The sequence below is a fragment of the Cucurbita pepo genome, chromosome LG06 (genome assembly GCF_002806865.2).
Source record: "Cucurbita pepo subsp. pepo cultivar mu-cu-16 chromosome LG06, ASM280686v2, whole genome shotgun sequence".
Classification (NCBI taxonomy): domain Eukaryota; kingdom Viridiplantae; phylum Streptophyta; class Magnoliopsida; order Cucurbitales; family Cucurbitaceae; genus Cucurbita; species Cucurbita pepo.
Window position 1 is genome coordinate 4,346,952 of NC_036643.1, and position 18,130 is coordinate 4,365,081.

At 37.7% G+C, this 18,130-nt stretch overlaps 4 protein-coding genes across 5 annotated transcripts; 2 read left to right on the forward strand and 2 right to left on the reverse strand.

Moving 5' to 3' along the window:
* Window positions 1-1,303: 1,303 nt before the first annotated feature.
* LOC111796616 (ultraviolet-B receptor UVR8-like) lies at window positions 1,304-6,765 on the forward strand. Its single transcript, XM_023679321.1, has 7 exons — window positions 1,304-1,444; window positions 2,705-3,390; window positions 3,899-4,108; window positions 4,722-4,832; window positions 5,479-5,847; window positions 5,930-6,037; window positions 6,238-6,765. The coding sequence occupies exons 2-7, from the start codon at window positions 3,052-3,054 to the stop codon at window positions 6,586-6,588; spliced, it is 1,488 nt and encodes a 495-aa protein (XP_023535089.1). The 5' UTR covers window positions 1,304-1,444; window positions 2,705-3,051; the 3' UTR covers window positions 6,589-6,765.
* A 347-nt stretch (window positions 6,766-7,112) lies between these two features.
* On the reverse strand, window positions 7,113-9,473 carry LOC111796627 (CBS domain-containing protein CBSX5-like). 2 transcript variants are annotated; one of them, XR_002815380.1, is made up of 3 exons: window positions 8,977-9,473; window positions 7,536-8,618; window positions 7,113-7,258 (listed from the first exon to the last, which is right to left on the reverse strand). XR_002815380.1 is itself a non-coding variant. In XM_023679341.1 (2 exons), the coding sequence occupies exons 1-2, from the start codon at window positions 9,333-9,335 to the stop codon at window positions 7,784-7,786; spliced, it is 1,194 nt and encodes a 397-aa protein (XP_023535109.1). In that variant the 5' UTR covers window positions 9,336-9,473; the 3' UTR covers window positions 7,113-7,783. The 2 variants fall into 2 exon arrangements, 1 of the variants encoding a protein (XP_023535109.1); XM_023679341.1 differs by having other exon boundaries at window positions 7,113-8,618.
* A 2,351-nt stretch (window positions 9,474-11,824) lies between these two features.
* On the forward strand, window positions 11,825-14,044 carry LOC111796642 (stem-specific protein TSJT1-like). The gene is made up of 4 exons (XM_023679358.1): window positions 11,825-12,154; window positions 12,366-12,606; window positions 13,298-13,418; window positions 13,674-14,044. Exons 1-4 carry the CDS (start codon window positions 11,940-11,942, stop codon window positions 13,862-13,864), a joined length of 768 nt encoding a protein of 255 aa, XP_023535126.1. The 5' UTR covers window positions 11,825-11,939; the 3' UTR covers window positions 13,865-14,044.
* An 872-nt stretch (window positions 14,045-14,916) lies between these two features.
* On the reverse strand, window positions 14,917-17,291 carry LOC111796626 (protochlorophyllide reductase, chloroplastic). Its single transcript, XM_023679340.1, has 5 exons — window positions 17,126-17,291; window positions 16,957-17,055; window positions 16,278-16,809; window positions 15,842-16,200; window positions 14,917-15,244 (listed from the first exon to the last, which is right to left on the reverse strand). The coding sequence occupies exons 1-5, from the start codon at window positions 17,177-17,179 to the stop codon at window positions 15,089-15,091; spliced, it is 1,200 nt and encodes a 399-aa protein (XP_023535108.1). The 5' UTR covers window positions 17,180-17,291; the 3' UTR covers window positions 14,917-15,088.
* Between the last annotated feature and the right edge of the window lie 839 nt (window positions 17,292-18,130).

The window sequence follows — 18,130 nt, forward strand, 5'->3', positions numbered from 1 at the left end:
TTGAAAATCTTTTCTCTCCGTTTTCTAATAATGAATATTGTCAGTTTTGATTCATTACGTATCGCTGTCAGTCACACGATTTTAAAATGCATCTACTAGGGAGAGATTTTCACTCTTATAAGCAATGTTTCGTTCCGCTCTTCAACCGAGGTAGGATTTAACAAATAATATCTTTCCTTCTGACTTTCGTTAAAATCTTTGACTTTTGTTTTTTCTTCCAAAAATGATCCGAGCACAAATAGACTAGGGCGGCAACGTTGAGATGCTACATGCAAGAACATTGAGACGCTACAAACAATATCTCAACACTATACAAAGTTATGACATCACGAACAATTATAGTGAAAATTCTTTAAATCGTAGCGTTTCAACGCTCTAAAGTAGCCAATGCATTCACGTCATACTTTTCGATACACGATGTGACATCCGAGTAAAGGAAAAATACATAAATGAACCAATAACATGTCCGAACGAGAGCAATTCTGATAATAAGAATGAATAAGAAAGTCTTAAAAGAAATGAAAGTTACAATCTACACTAACCATGTACATCTTCCTTTTCAGTGACTCAATCACAGATATTTTATAATAAAGTATGTATTGCTTGAAACAATTCTATGTTGGGTGACATTCTGAGAATTTTCCTAAAATGCATGTAAGTGAGGACAAAACATCCTTAAAAGACTCGAATTAAGAAAAATACTAAGACCATCGAGTGCTGCATTTAGATTCCACAAACTTCCATACTTCGCACAATGTCAAGATTAAGAACATCGACGCCCAAATTTCTTTGTTCTTCTAGAACATTCTTGCATCTTAAGCTATAAAGTGATGTTGAGCTCTTTTCTTTCTAAAACATGCTTTAGCCATCAAGGAATATGACATAGTTTGAAAAACCCATCTTTTTTTTTTTTTAATATTTACATTAATTAATAATAATGCTAAAAATATTTTTATTGATTCAAAAAGTCAACATAGACCTTGAAATTAATGCATTAAATATACTATAAGATTTAATTTTAATTCATAAATTTTTAATATTGTCGTTGTCATTATATTTGACATTTTTTTTATTTTTTAAATTAAAAAATATCGAGAAAAATAATAGATTTCTTATTTACTAAGTTATACTAAATAATTATTTTAACTAATGGACCTAACTAATTTAAATACTAAACTATTTACATCATTAGGTCTATAAAATGATTTATATAAAATTTAAAAAATAATATTTAGAAATAAATATAAATATAATAATAATATATATATATATATATATATATATGAAGTGGAAAAGAGAAACTCGGGAGTAGATTCTGTCTCAAAATTGAAGCTTTCTGTTTATGTGCATATGGGAGGCAAGGCACTTCCTATTCTCTCCAGAAATCGAGGAGATTTTTGCACTTTCTTCTAAAAGTCGGAGCGCGGGAATCTCAATCCCCCAGGTTTTTCTTCCCCAATTTCTTTTTGCTTCTTCTAATTGATTCTGTATATACTCAGTCAGCAGATAGTGTTCTTCGTTCTAATTGTTGTTTAGTGTGTGTGTATCTACTTGATGTTGTTTGCGGAAAACGAGATCTGAATTGTTACGAAATCGATTTTAATCCTTAATGTCTGGCCGAAAATCGGAGGGTTTTGTTTGGAATGTTGGATGATATTTGACCGAAAATCTGGGTGGATTCTGGTTGTTTATTTGTCGGAGAAGGCCCAAATTCTCTCTCGTAATCAAGAATTCTGTGGTTGAAGCATTTCTTTTTGTTCAAATGTGTGGATGGAAGGGAAATTTAGGTTTCTTTCAGGAATCATGATTCACAGTTCTTAGTGGGTTTTCAATTTGACGTATGGGTGTGCTGATAGCTGAATTTGACGCGTTTTTAGCAGTTTTAATGTAAGCACGAGCTTCTTTTAGGGAACGAAGAGCTTTCCAGTGGTGATTCGTGTGAAAGTTGAGACTAATAAAGACACGGATGTTAGGTCCAACTCCAAAATTATGATAAGTGGTGCTTGGACTTTCAGTGACCTAAAAGAATTTGCGAATTACTCTTTATTTTATCAGACACATCGTCTAAATCCATTCATTTGTGTTTTGAAATTCCATCCACTAGAAATGAAGAAACAGAGTGTGTTATTTAGACAGAGAAAGAGCTTTAAGGAAAGTTCTGAGTTGTCGCCAATACACTTCCCTTCTCATTGCCTTTCCATTTATCATTGAAGCAATTGAATCTGAACTTTTCTGCAGAAAAGGGAGAGACCAGCACTTAAAAGGCTTTGTAATCATCACGCTCGCCGGCTCTCTCCCTCTTTCTGTCGACAAGAATCCAAAGTTGTCTCTTATAAACATTCCCTCTTATCCCCCTTTCATTTGTCACTGAAAAGCCTTGTAATAATCACTCCCGCCTCTGATTCCTGTATTAATCCTCAATTTGTTGCATGCTTGGTCGCGTTCCAGAAATTGTAATCATGAAGCCTCTTCTCTCATCAACATCGTTATTCATTTTCAAATTCATCCCTTTTCTTTTTGTCATTAACACTGGTTGTCTGAGCCAATTAATTATACTCATCTCGACTAACTTTAAGCATGAACCGTCTTTGACTATTAGGTTAACTTGAAATTTTTTAGTACTATTGACATGATATTTTGTCATTAACTTTGAGGTAATGTACTGCCTTCTAATTGATTCAACTGGCTTTGTTGATTTTTGCAGGAAGAGAAATTGCATTTCTTCAAATTTGGGATAACTTGTTGGGGTGTCATTCGTTCCATCTGATGATTTGTTTCCAACCACTGTACTCATTACGGCTGAAATTCTTTTCAAGAACGCCTTTTTCATACTCAATTTCCCATATTTTCCTCCCTTCTGATGCGTTCTTTATATGTTGCTTTAATTGCTTGAGATTTCGCCTAAAAATTTGACAACCCTCACGTTGGCCGTAATTGGACATCTTTCAGCGTCTCTATAATTAGCTGGGAATCAGTTTTACCTGTGTTTCAGGGTGATTTTTATTTGAGATTTCATTCAAGCTTGGAAAGTCATAAATTTGAACTGAAAATATGGCCAAATGGCTTCATTCAACTTCATTTGCGGATTTGCCTTCGCATTTGATCTTAGAAGTTCTAACGTCTGGTAGGCTTAATGCTCGTGATCTTGTTTGCTTGGAGTTGACTTGCAAGATGTTAGGAGGGAGCCATGAGCTGTACCCTCTCAAGTTTCGGTCATTAGTTGATTTTGCGGCATTTCAATTATGTATTTCACACAGCATTTATTCCGGAATGGGAGGGGAATCCCAAAAACAACTCTTTGACCGCTGTCAAGGGAAGTGGAAACGGATTCTTAGGTTCTTGCAATTGGTGGAGAAATCTTCCAACATCGTTGAGACCTCAGAAGGCAATGTATATTTTCTCCTAGAACTATATTGCTTTTCTTTTAGTTCCATGAGTTTTCTTGAATTTTGCATATTTACATGAAGGAATCATTTACTATCTTCCGGATCAGTTATTCTGGACATTTTTTTTTTCTCAATATCCAGATATTTTTTAGGCTTTGAAATTGAATCAGTACATATTTGAGAAATATAGGTGAATCTAGCTTTTGCACTTCGACAAGATGATGACGTGATTGTGTAGTTGATTGTTTGTCTCTCGAGTTGACTTTCTTAGTCATTCTTTCGCCATCAATATTTTCACATATATGAGTTCTCATTGTGGCTACATTGATGCTTTTCAATCAAGATCGTAAACCATAAAATACTGCAGCGGCTTGCTCCCTGATTTAATTAAAATGTTAGAATTGTCATATCAGTGATACTGATTTCATAGATTATGTTTTTTGTGGATTCTTTTTGATACCTATGATTATTCCAAGAGAATTTGAAGTTATTTCCTATTTATCTTATATCAGATGCAGATTGCAACTGGAAGATATCATACATTACTGATCAGTAATGCATCAGTATATTCTTGTGGTTCCAGCTTATGTGGTGTTCTTGGTCATGGCTTTGTGACCACACAATGTGTAACATTTACTCGAATTAACTTTCCACCTTCTATATACGTTGAGCAAGTTTCTGCTTCTCACAATCACGCTGCTTTTGTCACACGGTCAGGACAGGTCAACAATTGAATCTTATATTGTTTGATTTGCTATATACTGTTTCCACTTCTGCTTGGTACAGATTTTGTACTGTAGTCTTTTTTTCCTATTCATATGTGGATGTTTCTTTTAATATCTTACTAATCCCAAATAGACCATATACTTAACTGTCGGAATTGATCTATTGATTTGGTCAGTGAATATAAGAAAAGTTGATGCTTATGATTTCCTGTATTTATAGAATTTTGACAGTCTTTTTGCTTATTTAATCTCTAATTCAGCTGTTGGTTTTAATTATTTGTAAGTACCATGTTGGAAATTGCCGCTGATTTTGATGACTCGTCTTCCAAATTCTACTTTCTCATCTTATAAATCATAATGAACTTTAGATAGCTATATTGAATCTCCAAACTTTGCTTGAATCTGTGGACTTAATTTTTATGATTCTAATTCCTACTTCATAGTGTATAGACTGTGCCCTACTAGTAGATGAAAGTAACAGGTGTTTGCAGATCGTTGTTAACTAGATCTTTTTGCAATAGTTATTTTTGTCACTCTGTAGTTCATGGTTTCATGGATGTCACTCTCAATTACGGTTTTGGGTAATCATATTGCTCGTCTCCATCTATAGGTTTTCACATGTGGAGATAATGCATCATTTTGTTGTGGGCACAGAGATACAAGCTGTCGAATCTTTAGACCTAAACTTGTTGAAGCATTAGATAAAATTCCTTGCAAGCAGGTAAAATGCTTCTAATCTCTGTTTAAGTTGTCAAATATGTATTGTGCTTCCATGATTTGTTTGAATTTCATATGTAATTACAATCTCTGTTTAAGTTGTCAAATACTGTTAGACCAAGTAACCTGCCTACTTTTAAGAGGAATGTAATCAAATTAAATCTTCAGTGAGGCCCGAGCTCCTAATTTGTTTCCCCCTTTGCGATACCTCATGGATCGTCGAGAGATTCTAAACCGGTTGAATACACCATCAATACGACCCAAAAGCCTCAAAGACTAGCCTATAAAAGTGTTCTGTTCAACTGTATAACTTTCAAACGAGTAATTTTAAAACATATGATGTTGAAAAGAGTAATAAATTTAGAGAAAGTGAAAGCAGGAAAAGCGATGAGAGAATGACAGCAAAAGATTAACGTGCTAAGAGAATTACAGGCTGAAGATAGAACTGGATGGAGTTAACCAGTTGACAACTGCGTGCCTTACTATACATGCATTCCTTTTTTGAGCGGAAACACATTCATTGATGGAATAAAGTATTACAAAAGAAGGGAACTCAAGCCGTAGATGCCTCCATAAACATGTATTCATGCTTGGTTGTCGTTCTTAAACTGATAAACTTACTGGTAACTATGGCTGTAAATTTTCTTCAGGTCTCTGTGGGCCATAACTTCTCAGTGTTTTTAACAAGACAAGGCCAGGTCTATACGTGCGGAGCAAACACATATGGTCAGCTTGGCCATGGTGATACTCTCGAGGGACCCACTCCGAAGATTGTTCAACGGCTTGTGGAAATCGGATCTGTAATTCAGATCTCTGCTGGTCCAAGCTATGTATTAGCCGTAGTCAATGATGGGAGAGTATACTCTTTTGGGTCAGGATCAAATTTCTGCCTTGGCCATGGAGAGCAGCACAATGAATTCCAGCCTCGTGTCCTACAGACATTTAGATTGAAGGATATTCATGTTGTTTCTGTCTCTGCTGGTGACGAGCATGCAGTGGCATTAGATTCAAATGGATTTGTTAGTTCCCAAACTGATTTTATTTTAGGCTAATCATTGCAAGAGCTGTTATGACATCGATTTCGGTGATTTCTCGTTACAGGTATATACTTGGGGAAAAGGCTACTGTGGTGCACTGGGCCATGGAGATGAGATTGATAAGACTATTCCTCAACCCCTGAACAGCCTCAAGAACCACCTTGCAGTGCAGGTCTGGATCATCCATCACCAAACTAAAACTGTTTAGCTTTCTTGTATGATTCCTCATTGCTTCCTTTTGTGCCTCTTTTTGCAATAGTAGATGAATTAACTCGTAGCACAGGCTTGAAATATTAGATGCCGCATATCTTACATAATCCGTGTTATACGATCGCATTATCGAGGGCTTGTTTGATAATGTTTTTGTTTCAGGTATGTGCAAGGAAGAGAAAAACTTTTGTGCTGGTTGACACTGGTATTGTTTATGGTTTTGGGTGGATGGGGTTTGGAAGCCTTGGATTTCCAGACAGAGGAGTATCTGACAAAGTCTTGACACCTCGAAGCCTCGACAGCTTAAGAGCTCACCGTGTTTCTCAAATCAGCACCGGGTTGTATCACACTGTCGTGGTTACTGAACAAGGAAAAATCTTCGGCTTCGGAGATAATGAACGAGCACAACTGGGGCATGAATCTCTGAGGGGCTGCCTTGAACCCACTGAAATCTTTATCCAGAATTTGGAGGATGAGAGTACTGCTTCAGAATCTGAGAGTAGTAACCTTTAGCTGTTATCTTCACTTTAGATATTTGTAACTTTATCTTCGATGTTAACATTTCAATAATCATTGTCAAAATTTATTCTATCATTGCAGCAGATTTGCAGTATATTCACTGTACTATAAACATTGTATGAAAAATAGTATTAATATGGCTATATAAAGGTCTATCTAGCATTGCTTTTTGTTTTGAGGTGTGGAATCATTGTCATTTTGTATTTGCCTAAAGACAATTAGGAGGAACTTTGTAAGAGAGACTTTCCGTGAGTGTGAGAGATACACTTTAACACTTGAGTTAAGTGTTAAAGTGATTGGCTATCACCTATGGATGTAAGAAATTTCTTCTCTCTGAGCCACGTAAATCTTCTCTCTAATGGGTATATGAGTGTGATCGATCTTGCTTCTGCTACAACAATTGGGTATCAAAACTTTTTTGGTTGTAGCATTACGGTACAACATACTCTCCTTATTCAAAATTTAAATGTTAGCTTTACGGTAAATAAAATCCTTCAATTGTTTATAAGGTCTCTGAGTGAACAAAACTTGACCAGTTTCCAATTACAGTCAACTTCACATTATATGTACAAAAAAGGAAAGATAAATTTTGACTTTCCATTACACATCGAAGAATCACTTCATGATCACAAGGAAGATCCAAATCTGATATGCTCACCAGTAGCTGAGCAGAGAAGGAGGATGACAGATGAACAGATGAACAGAAGAACTGAATCTTGGTACTTCAGTCCAAATGACAGACAAGTACACCAATATTCAAATGATATGTAAGACTTCTAAAACTCTTGATCTCTCATGAGCTGTCATCCAATCTCAGGAAAATGGCTACTTTTTATCTTCACCGATCCACTTTTACAATACTCAAGATTTTGTTGGACTTAATTAATCATGGTAGTTCATCATTGGCTAAAACTAAAAAGCATTAAACAGGCAAAAAGTACCTTCGCTAGAAGCTCCATGTCTGCATACTCTGTTCTTGAGCTTTGAACACATGGCTGAAACATGTAGATCCCAAAAGTTAATAGACAAACAAAATATCACAAACGACACAGACCTAATTGATTTTAGTGACCCAAAATGTCTCAATTTGGCAACACTGCCTTGGACTTCTGAGTGCTTTTATTCATTAGACAAGGGATGTTATGGTCGGGGAAAGGGACAAAATTTCTAAGCCAAAAGGCTTGAAAGTCTACTCAGTCGTCTCTAGATGTTCTCTGAAAACTTTTAACATATCAAGGAATGTGACAATTCCAATCAGACTGCAGTCGTCTTCAATAACCCAAACGTAGTTCACCCTGTGTGCGATTGCCTGGATCATAACAGCTATCAAGGAGCTTCTTGGATGACAAACTATGGCTTCGGCGTGACGAGTGATCCGTGCCGAGTAGCTCGATGATCTCCTACACTTCCTCGAGTTTGGAGATGGCGAGAACTCCTCATCAGATGAAGAAGTGAAAGATAAAGACCCAGTTGAGGATGGTGAATTAGTGAATTCCTCGAGCCTTCCTTCCAAATTGCTCTCTTTCAGCCTAGCCTTCACCACTTTAACAAGGTCCTCCGGAGGCCCCCCACGGTCAATGTAAGTCATCAGGTCCCCGGACGACAAGGTCATAATTGCAGCTGCAACGGCCTTGTCGCAACCGGCAAGGGCAAAGGGCGAGATCTCACCAATCAGAATTCCCTCGTCATCGACAACTGCAACAGAGGTTTGGTTGGCGATGCAGCAGGAAATGGCTCCAATGGCAGAGGATGCAGGGGAGTGGTAGTTTACTGATAAAGCATCGGTGCAGATGACACCAAGGCTGTCAAGGGAGAGGGCAGCAATGGGGGAAAAAAGGCCAATTGAGTTGAGAAGATATCTGATAATATCTTCCTGAGTCAGCCAGCAGAATTCGCGGCCGCCATGGATGACATTTGTGGGGGTTTTGGGATGTTTTCTTCTTGAATTGCTTCCTAGCCTAGTCTTGATTGGGACAACTAGATTTTGAGCACCTTGGAGAACCAGATCAATGGCCTCTAACAGGCTGGAACATGAACATAGAGACTTCAATTAACTTTATACAGAACTCTATTATTCTCTGTCTGAATTCATAATCATCGTAAAAGACAGCAAAGAAAAAGGAAAGCTATTTGTGAAAGGCAATTTTCTGATGAAGAGCAAACAAAAAAACAAACAATCCAAAACAGTTCAAAAAAAAGTTGTGCAGCGCCCAGCTCAGATCAGTAACTAACAAAACTTCAGACATCCAATTAAAGAATATCAATATCTAACTCATACATCGTTAACAGTTTTCTAAAAGACCAATCAATTAAAGAAACTATTTGAAACAATCCCTAAAAGACAAAATAGAGATCCAAAATTCATCAAATTCATTTTCATACCTAGCAGACGGCTCCAAATGCATCACGATTCCAGGAATTTGAGGCAAAATCACAGAGACAGAAGCTTGAAATGCAGCCGCAGGGGACAACAAATTCTCGTCCCTACAGAGATAGAAAATCACATCCACCATACACAGCTTCCCGACACATCGGCAGCACTCAAACTCGCCGTCTCCAACACCACCACCGCCGCAACCGCTCGTCGCGAAACGGCAATCCCAGACGCTAACGAAGTAATCGTTAGAGAATTGCAGAGCGAGCAAGGCGTCGGCGACGGTTGCGGACAAGGACAGTGGCCTCAGCGCTGGTTTACCGAGACAGAGGTCAGAAACGTCATGCGAAAACAAGCTCACTGCCATACAAACGCTAAAAGCGAAGAGTATGAAAACTCCTACGGACAAATGTATGTCGGAGAAAGGCGGAGGGATGGAGGTCGGCGGTGGCCAGCAACGGTGGAAGATCGGAGAAACGGGGGAAGAAGATGAAGATGGAGAAGTAGAGAAATGAAGAAATGGAACATTTATAATGAGAGAGTTGAAGGAAACTGAAAAAAAGGGTATTATGAAATGTACGGTATCAACTGGGGCCCACATCCCTTTTCTTTTTTATTTTTTATATGTAATTAATGTATTTTTTGTAATTATTAATGATAAAAATTATAATTAATTATAAAATAAGTTTTAAATGTTTTAACATTTAAATTAATTTATAATATTTATGTGTTCATTTAAATTAATAATTTTTTAAAAAAATACCAATTAATATATATATATTATTTATTAAATCATTCAATTTATAGACATATTAATATATTGATGTAAAGGGAATGAAAATAAATTTGAGTTATTTATTTATTTTTGAGGCAAAAATGATTTAGGAATATTTTTATTATAATTATTAAATTATAACTATGAAAGAAAAAAAAATTGTACGAAGGCATTAATTAATTTATTATTTCATTTTGATTTTAACATAAATAGAAGGATAATCATTTTATTTTATTTCAATTTTCCTTATTTAAGAGGCGTCTTTTGTTCGTTAACTTTTAACTTTTTAAAGAGAGATGTTCATTTAATTCACGGGGTCGAGATTTGCCTCGAGGCAAAGATTTTCGGTTTAGATAGATAGTGTAAGAGAAAGTGAAGAGATATTTCTCTCAATCAGATAAATGGGGTTGAAGCCCGGGATTATATTCTTCGTCTTTATTCCAGCTTGGAAGATATTTCCAAGTTTTATTTTTATTTGTTTGATTTATGTAATAACAAATATTTTTTACATTTGAATTAGTTTTTTTTAATTGGATTAAAAATTACTTTATCAAATTTTGTTATTATAATTTGGACATAAATTTTCGGGATGAAATAATTTTATAAACAAATAATAATTTACAACGAGGTGTTCGAATTCAATTTCTAATAATGAGTGAATCAACACTTATTAATAGTTTATATTAAAAAATAAATGTATACGTTCAACATTCTTTAAAATAACTACTTTATTTTTTTAAAAATAATAAACGGAAAAAAAATTCTGCGGGATCGGGACGGAGAAGGCTTTCCCTTCCATGACATCTCTAATAAATTCTAACGAGTCCGAATATCGATAAAAATTAAATAATATTTCAGATAATACAAATTTATATGAATGGAAAGTTTCAAAATTACTCTAGTATTAAATTATTATGAATTTATGGTTAAGATTTATATAGCTCCGAGGGTAATTTGAAACTCAAACACTCAATATAATGGGCCAAGTTTTGTAGCCCATACAAGAGGTTTTAACATTATTAGAGCCTGGGCTGTCTTCAGGCCCATTTTAACTGAGAACATCACAACAACAAAAAGCCCAAATGAGAATGGTCCCGGATGTATCAATTACGGGTGTACATGGTCCGGGTTAGGTTGGGTTGAGGGATTTTTTTGAGCTAATCCAAAAGTTCGGGTTGGTTGGATTTGTAACCTAACCCAACCCAAAACTTTACACGACCCAACCCTCTATAATTATTAATGTTCACAAACAAATACAAATCAATCTATAATTATTCAATAAAAAATAAAAAAAAATAAATTCAGTAAAAAATAATAAGGAACGAAAATTCTAATCTATTAACATAGTTCAACTTTGTTATAAAACTATAGACAACTAAATAAAAATATTAAAAAAATAAAAGTATATATAAATTTTGATATGATAATGTTGCAACTAAATATTAAAAAAATAAAAAAAATATATAAATTGAGATATGATAATGTTAGCAACAAATAGGTAATAAATATAGAATATGTTTCAAAATAAAACAAATGTATATATAAATCATAATTAAAGTCGAATCCGGACGTGGGTCTCATTAGACCGACCAAAGCATCACTCTTGCAAACCCATTAATATTGAAAAATTCTTAACATACTTTATATATTTATTTGGATCAGGTCGCTCGGGTCAATCCAAGAGTTTTGTCTTACGAACCCGAACCCGAATCCGAACCGATTCAATTCAGATTCAAAAAAATGAACTCAACCTTATCCGAAATGCTAATCCAACCCAATCCAACTCTTATAATTTGAGTTGAGTTGGTCCGGATGGTCGAGTTGAATGTAGATCCCTAGTATCAATCATGAAGTGCGTAAAAGCCCAAATCTGACTTCAGTCAAACCAGGATTTGTGACTTGACAAAATTTTCTCTCTTTTTTGTTTATTGAAAAAAAGATAGCTCCAGATGCACTCAATCATATCATTGTTTTTTATTGTAGTTTAGAAAGGGAGATAAGGTCTCATGGAAAAACGTGAACCTTATCCCATCCCCATCAGACACTAAAATCCACGCCCACAGTAATTACAAAACATTGCCTTTCCATCTTAAGCCCTTTGTGTGTCTTTTGGTTTCTATGTAAGGCACATTCTTGTTGAGCTTCTCTCCTTCTGTGATCAGTTTGGATGAACCAGGGAGTTCCATATTCTTGAACATGTTGGCCATTTTCCACAAGACTTTCGCACACCCACCTGAGGAACTTAACAGCCCTGCCTCTTTCAGTGGCTCTAAGACTCCTAAGCTTCCTGAAGAAACACTCAAGGACTTTCTAGCTCGTCACCCTCCCAACACTTTCTCTGTCAACTTCGGTCAGGCGGCTGTTCTTGCTTATGTTCCTCCTGATGGACGACCTTTTTCTCCTCATCAGAGGTAAGGATTCTGTACCAATTAAGCAGCTTAAGGTTGTTTTATTGGATTTGATATCAGATGATTAAGGTTGTTTTATTGGATTTGATATCAGATGATGTGGAGGTCCGATATTCGATCTTTGTTTCATTAATGTTCATAACCTTTAGATAGGATACAACTTCAATTCCTAAGTTTGTTCTTATTATTTGATTTTGAGAGGGTGAATTTGCAGGCTGTTCTGTGGGTTTGATGAGATATACTGTCTGTTCTTGGGGAGTTTGAACAATCTATGTGCACTCAACAAGCAATATGGTCTATCAAAAGGCTCGAACGAGGCCATGTTTTTGATCGAGGCCTATAGGACACTTAGGGACAGAGGCCCTTACCCAGCTGATCAGGTCCTTAAGGAGCTTGATGGCAGCTTTGCTTTTGTTGTTTATGATAGCAGGGTTGGTGCTGTTTTTGCTGCCTTGGTACTCTCTCTATTTCTCTTTCTATCTTATATCTTCCTCGTAAAATAGTCGATTTGGTATCACGTTGGCAAAATATTAGAAGAGTAATGTGATGTCCCACGTTCATTGGGGAGGAGAACAAACTACCATTTATATAAGGGTGTGGAAACCTTCCCCTAGCAGACGCTTTTTAAAGCCTTGAGGGAAAGCCCAAAAATGACAATATCTGCTAGCGGTGGATCTGGGCTGTTATAAATGATATCAGAGCCAGACACCGGACGATGTGTCAGCGTTCTCGCTGTTTCCCGAAGGGGGTAGACACGAGGCGGTGTGCCGGTAAGGACGCTGGACCCCAAAGGGTGGATTTGGAAGCAGTCTCACATTGATTGGAGGAAGGAAAGAGTACCAGCGAGGACGCTAGGCCCCGAAGGAGGGTGGATTGTAATGTCCCACATTAGTTGGGGAGGAGAACAAACCACCATTTATAAGGGTGTGAAAACCTTCCCCTAGTAGACGTGTTTTAAACCCTTGAGGGGAAGCCCCGAAAGGAAAAGTCCAAAAAGAACAATATTTGCTAGCCTATACGAAGAACACATAATTAGTGGCGTCGGTGTTTCTTGGTTGTTATTTTCCTTCAATTTCCTAGTTTTTTCTCAACAACTTCCACACAATTATATGGTTCTTCTTCATGGCTGACACTTAACCAAACCAGGGTGCCGATGGAGGAGTGAAGCTCTATTGGGGAATCACAGCAGATGGGTCAGTAGTGATATCAGATGATGTGGATGTCATTAAAGAAGGCTGTGCTAAATCATATGCACCCTTCCCAACTGGTAATCCATGATTCACAAACAGGGTAAGAGAAAATTTGCACTTAACCTACACGGGTTCCAATTGGTTGATTTAGGGAGAAAGATATATCCTCTCTGTTCTTGAATCAACAAATTGCCCACCGTGTATGTCAGATGCGATTTTCCTTGTCCAATTTGTGCATCAACACACTCATTTAACAACAATGTTCTTGATTAATCAAGGGAAGTTTGGAAAGATTGTGTAAATTGAGAAAGAAATTTGAATGAATTGAGCAGGATGCATGTTCCACAGTGAAGGAGGGCTAATGAGTTTTGAGCATCCAATGAACAAGATGAAGGCAATGCCGAGAATCGACAGTGAAGGTGCCATGTGTGGAGCTAATTTCAAGGTTGATGTGTACACAAGGGTCAACAGCATTCCAAGGCGAGGCAGTGAAGCTAATTGGGCTGAATGGGGCACAGACTAGGCATTACATCTCTGTCTGTGCCTGCTATTCCAACAATTCCCTGTTCTAAGTTCCAATGGCTTGTAATTTTAGACTGTAAAATTTTCTTACCTACACAAAGTAAGCTTCTTCGTATGTAAATAAACAAATAAGTTCATTACTTCTCGAGGATAGTTTCAGGTAAAATCATTCCATCAAACACTTAGCGGCCACTACAGCATTTATATTCCTTGCAATCGAATCTATAAACAAACAAGTTCATTACTTCTCGAGGATAGTTTCAGGTAAAATCATTTCATCAAACACTTAGCGGGTACAACAACATTTATATTCCTTGCAATCGAATCTATAAACGAATAAGTTCATTATTTCTCGAGGATAGTTTCAGATAAAATCATTTCATCAAACACTTAGCAGGCATTACAACATGTATATTCATTGCAATCGAATCTAAAGTAAAACCATCGCAATTCAGTACTCTCTTCCGATGATTAACGCAAATATCATCCAAAGCATAATTCCAAAACACTCATAAGCTCGAAAGATCAAAATAATATATGAGGGAATGGAGTTCGAAAGTTTCTGACCTTCGAAAATAGGCGGAAAGAGTTTGATTCCAGTTTGTTCTTCGGAAATCGAGGAATATGATGATACCTCAATCAAAACGCTGATATCTAACCATTCATAAATATTAACCATTAATCAAATTACGGAAATTCAACGAGAAATTACCGAACATAGATATGAAACAGCTCAAATAGCATCAGGAAGAAATGGCCAACCATTTACATATAGATATTTTATAAAATATATATATATATATATATGTGATTTTCCAAATGAAAGTACAAAGGGCTGTTGAGAGAGACATGAGATAGAGTGTGTAGGTTTGGCTTTTGTTTTAGTAGGTGCTTCACTATCAAAGCGTTCTAGAACTAGGTCTCAATTGAGTACTATGAGCCATCTACCCATGACGTATTTAACCTACTCGCGCGGTTCATCGGTTTCACCTAGGCCACAAATACAATGAATGAGACTGAATTACTGAACCTCTCTAAGTCGAATTTCACTACTTGTTTGAAACTTTGCAAGTTTTATTAAGGACTAAACTCGAGTCAACCAACTACTTTTACAACAGGAATTTTGTTTACACAGCACATCATCAAAGTTACAAACTCCCGCAACTCACAATGAGCTTCAGTTTTAGCAACGAAAGGCCATCACAGGGACTTCAGGCTTCAGATTTTAAGCCAAACCAACAAGTTTCTCACTCAGTTCCCACACTCTGCGAGCTTTCTCTGCATCACTTGCCTCCTGAGACAGCTGGTTCTCGAATGAAGCCGAGTTCTTGTTCCAGCTCCAATACACACCTGATTTTGTCAAGCTCGGCTCGCTCACAACCTGCATTACAAGCAAGCAATCAGATTCTTGAATGAATATTTTGTTAGGAACTACGAACCTCCACAATGGTATGATATTGTCCACTTTAAATATAAGCTCTCATGGCTTTACTTTTGGTTTTCCCAAAAGGTCTCGTTCCAATGAAGATGTATTCCTTATTTATTCCCTTAATTAGCCAATGTGGGACTCCCTCCCAACAATCCTCCCCTCGAACAAAGTACACCATAGAACCTCCCCTAAGGCCTATGGAGCCCTCAAACGGCCTCCCTTTAATCGAGACTCTACTCCTTTTCTCTGGAGTCCTCGAATAAAGTACACCCTTTGTTCGACATTTAAGGATTTTATTGACATGACTAAGTTAGGCATGACTCTAATACCATGTTAGGAATTACAAACCTCCACAATGGTATGATATTGTCTACTTTGAGCATAAGCTCTCGTCGCTTTACTTTTGATTTCTCCAAAAAGCCTCATACCAATGGAAATATATTCCTTACTTATAAACCCATGATCAACCCCTATGTAGGACTTCTCTCTCAACAATCCTCAACATATTTGACGTAATTTTCATTGCCTATGGTGAAGTTTTTAAGTTACCTGAGCCAGTCTTTTTCCTGATTCTTCTTCTGAAACATAGCCCTTGGTGATGAACTTTTGGAATGGAGGGAAAAGTATTCTGAACAAGGGAATGTGCTCTCTGAACAGACCAGTTGTAGCAATGCAGCCTGGGTAGAGGGAAGCAAATGTGATGCCAGTTTCCTCATGGTACCGCCTATGGAACTCTTGCATAGTGAGCATGTTGCACACTTTGCTGTCCTTGTATGCCTTGGCACCATCAAACTCACCGCCATCGATCATCGACGAGCTATTTAGCCCGCTTAGTCCACCAGCAAGTCCCCTGAGGTCTCCAAGGTTGGCCTTAGGAGGAACATTTCCAGCCAAGGTATTAGTATTCCCTGATCATAAAAGCAAAATTCAGCAAACCCACAAGGCAATTACGAGGCTGAGAACAACCATGAACCATAGAATGTACCGGTTATTGATCCAACAATGATGAGTCTTTTTGAGGGGTAATCAGATTTGTTCAAATCCTCCAACAACAACCGGGAGAGGAGGAAGTGACCAAGATGGTTAGTTCCAACACTAAGTTCAAAACCTTCAGCAGTGAAGGTAGGCTCTTTAGCAGTTGGGAGGTAAACAGCAGCATTGCACACCAGCACATCAAGTGGCCGGCCCGACTGCCTGAAGTTATCGACAAACTGTCGGACGCTGTCGAGCGAGGCAAGGTCTAAATGCATAACAGTGTAGTTTTCCTTGCTAATGCCAGCAGATTTGGCAGCTCTTTCAGCCTTGAGAAAGTCCCTGCAAGCCATAATAACATGCCATTTTCCAGTTTCAGCCAGAGCCTTAGCTGTGGCTAAACCCAACCCAGAAGAGGCTCCAGTGATCACAACACTGCCCTTTCTAAGAGTTTTCTTCCCATCTGGAGCAGCTTTGTTAACTTCTGGAGCTATGGTAGCAGTTGTCTGAGCCCTGATTGCACCAATCTGCTGGTTCAATTCTCTCTGGCATTTTGTCAAACAGTTAACGTTCACCACAAACTTAGCAGGAATTAAAGCTAAACCAAATCAAACCATCTCAACAACATGCAATTCTCACAGCATTTCCAACGGAAGAACATGAAAGAAAACAAAATTAGAAACACCCACTACCTTACACCTCAATGTAGATGAACTGAATTCAGATTTGAGATGATCCGATAATGAAATCCCAAACAAACTAGAATCCTTCAAGGATACACTACATTTCCCCTGCAAGAAAACCCACATGCATGTCAAAACAAAACGAACCCAACCCAGATTCAAGAAAAAAGAGACGAACCTCTTTGGGAACAGAGAGAGCAGGGGAAACCAAAGAAGCAGCTTGGAGCGCCATTATAGCAAAAACCAACCAGGGAGCTCAAACCTGATGCTTGGAAAGCTGAATTACAGTAAGCATTGGAAAGATAATATCTAGAGAGTGTATATATAGGGAGAAAGATCAGAAGGCGTTGAGCCATTGCTTACAAAAAAGAATCACGGTTTCAAGATATCAAAAAACAGAGGATAAGATAATTGGTTAAGTGTGGGCTTCTTCCCTGTCAATTTGTGGCAACCAATCAGAATTCGGGAAGTGGATTTCCTAAGATATTTTAAAAAAAAAAAGAAATAAAGGAATTGGATCTTCATTTTATGGGTTGATTGGGTTGTTACATGATGTCCCACGTTGGTTCGAGAGGAGAACAAACCACCATTTATAATGGCGTGGAAATCTTCCCGTAGTAGACACGTTTTAAAGTCTTGAGGGGAAGCCCAAAAAGGACAATATGTGGGCCGTTACAAATGATATCAGAGACAGACACCTGACGATGTGCCAGCCTTCTCGCCCTTCCCTAAAGTGGGTAGAGAGGCGGCCTTCCCCAAAGTGGGTAGAGAGGCGGTGTGCCAGTAAGAACACTGGCCCCAAAGTGGGTGGATTTGTGGGCGGTCCCACATCAATTGGAGGAAGAAAAGAGCGCGCCAGCGAGGACACTGGGCCTCGAAGGGGGTGGATTGTGATGTCCCAATTTGGTTGGGGAGGAGAACAAACCTAAAGCCTTGGGGGAAGCCCGTGAAAGCCCAAAAAGAACCTAAAGCCTTGGGGGAAGCCCGTGAAAGCCCAAAAAGAACCATATCTGCTAACGGTCAAATTGGTTGGGGAGGAGAACAAACCTAAAGCCTTGAGGGGAAGCCCGGAAAAACCCAGAAAGGACAATATCCGCTAACGGTGATCTGGGTCATTACATCTACCCTATCCATTTACAAGCATGGATTTTATTTTTAGATTTTTTTGAAAATTCTAAAAAAA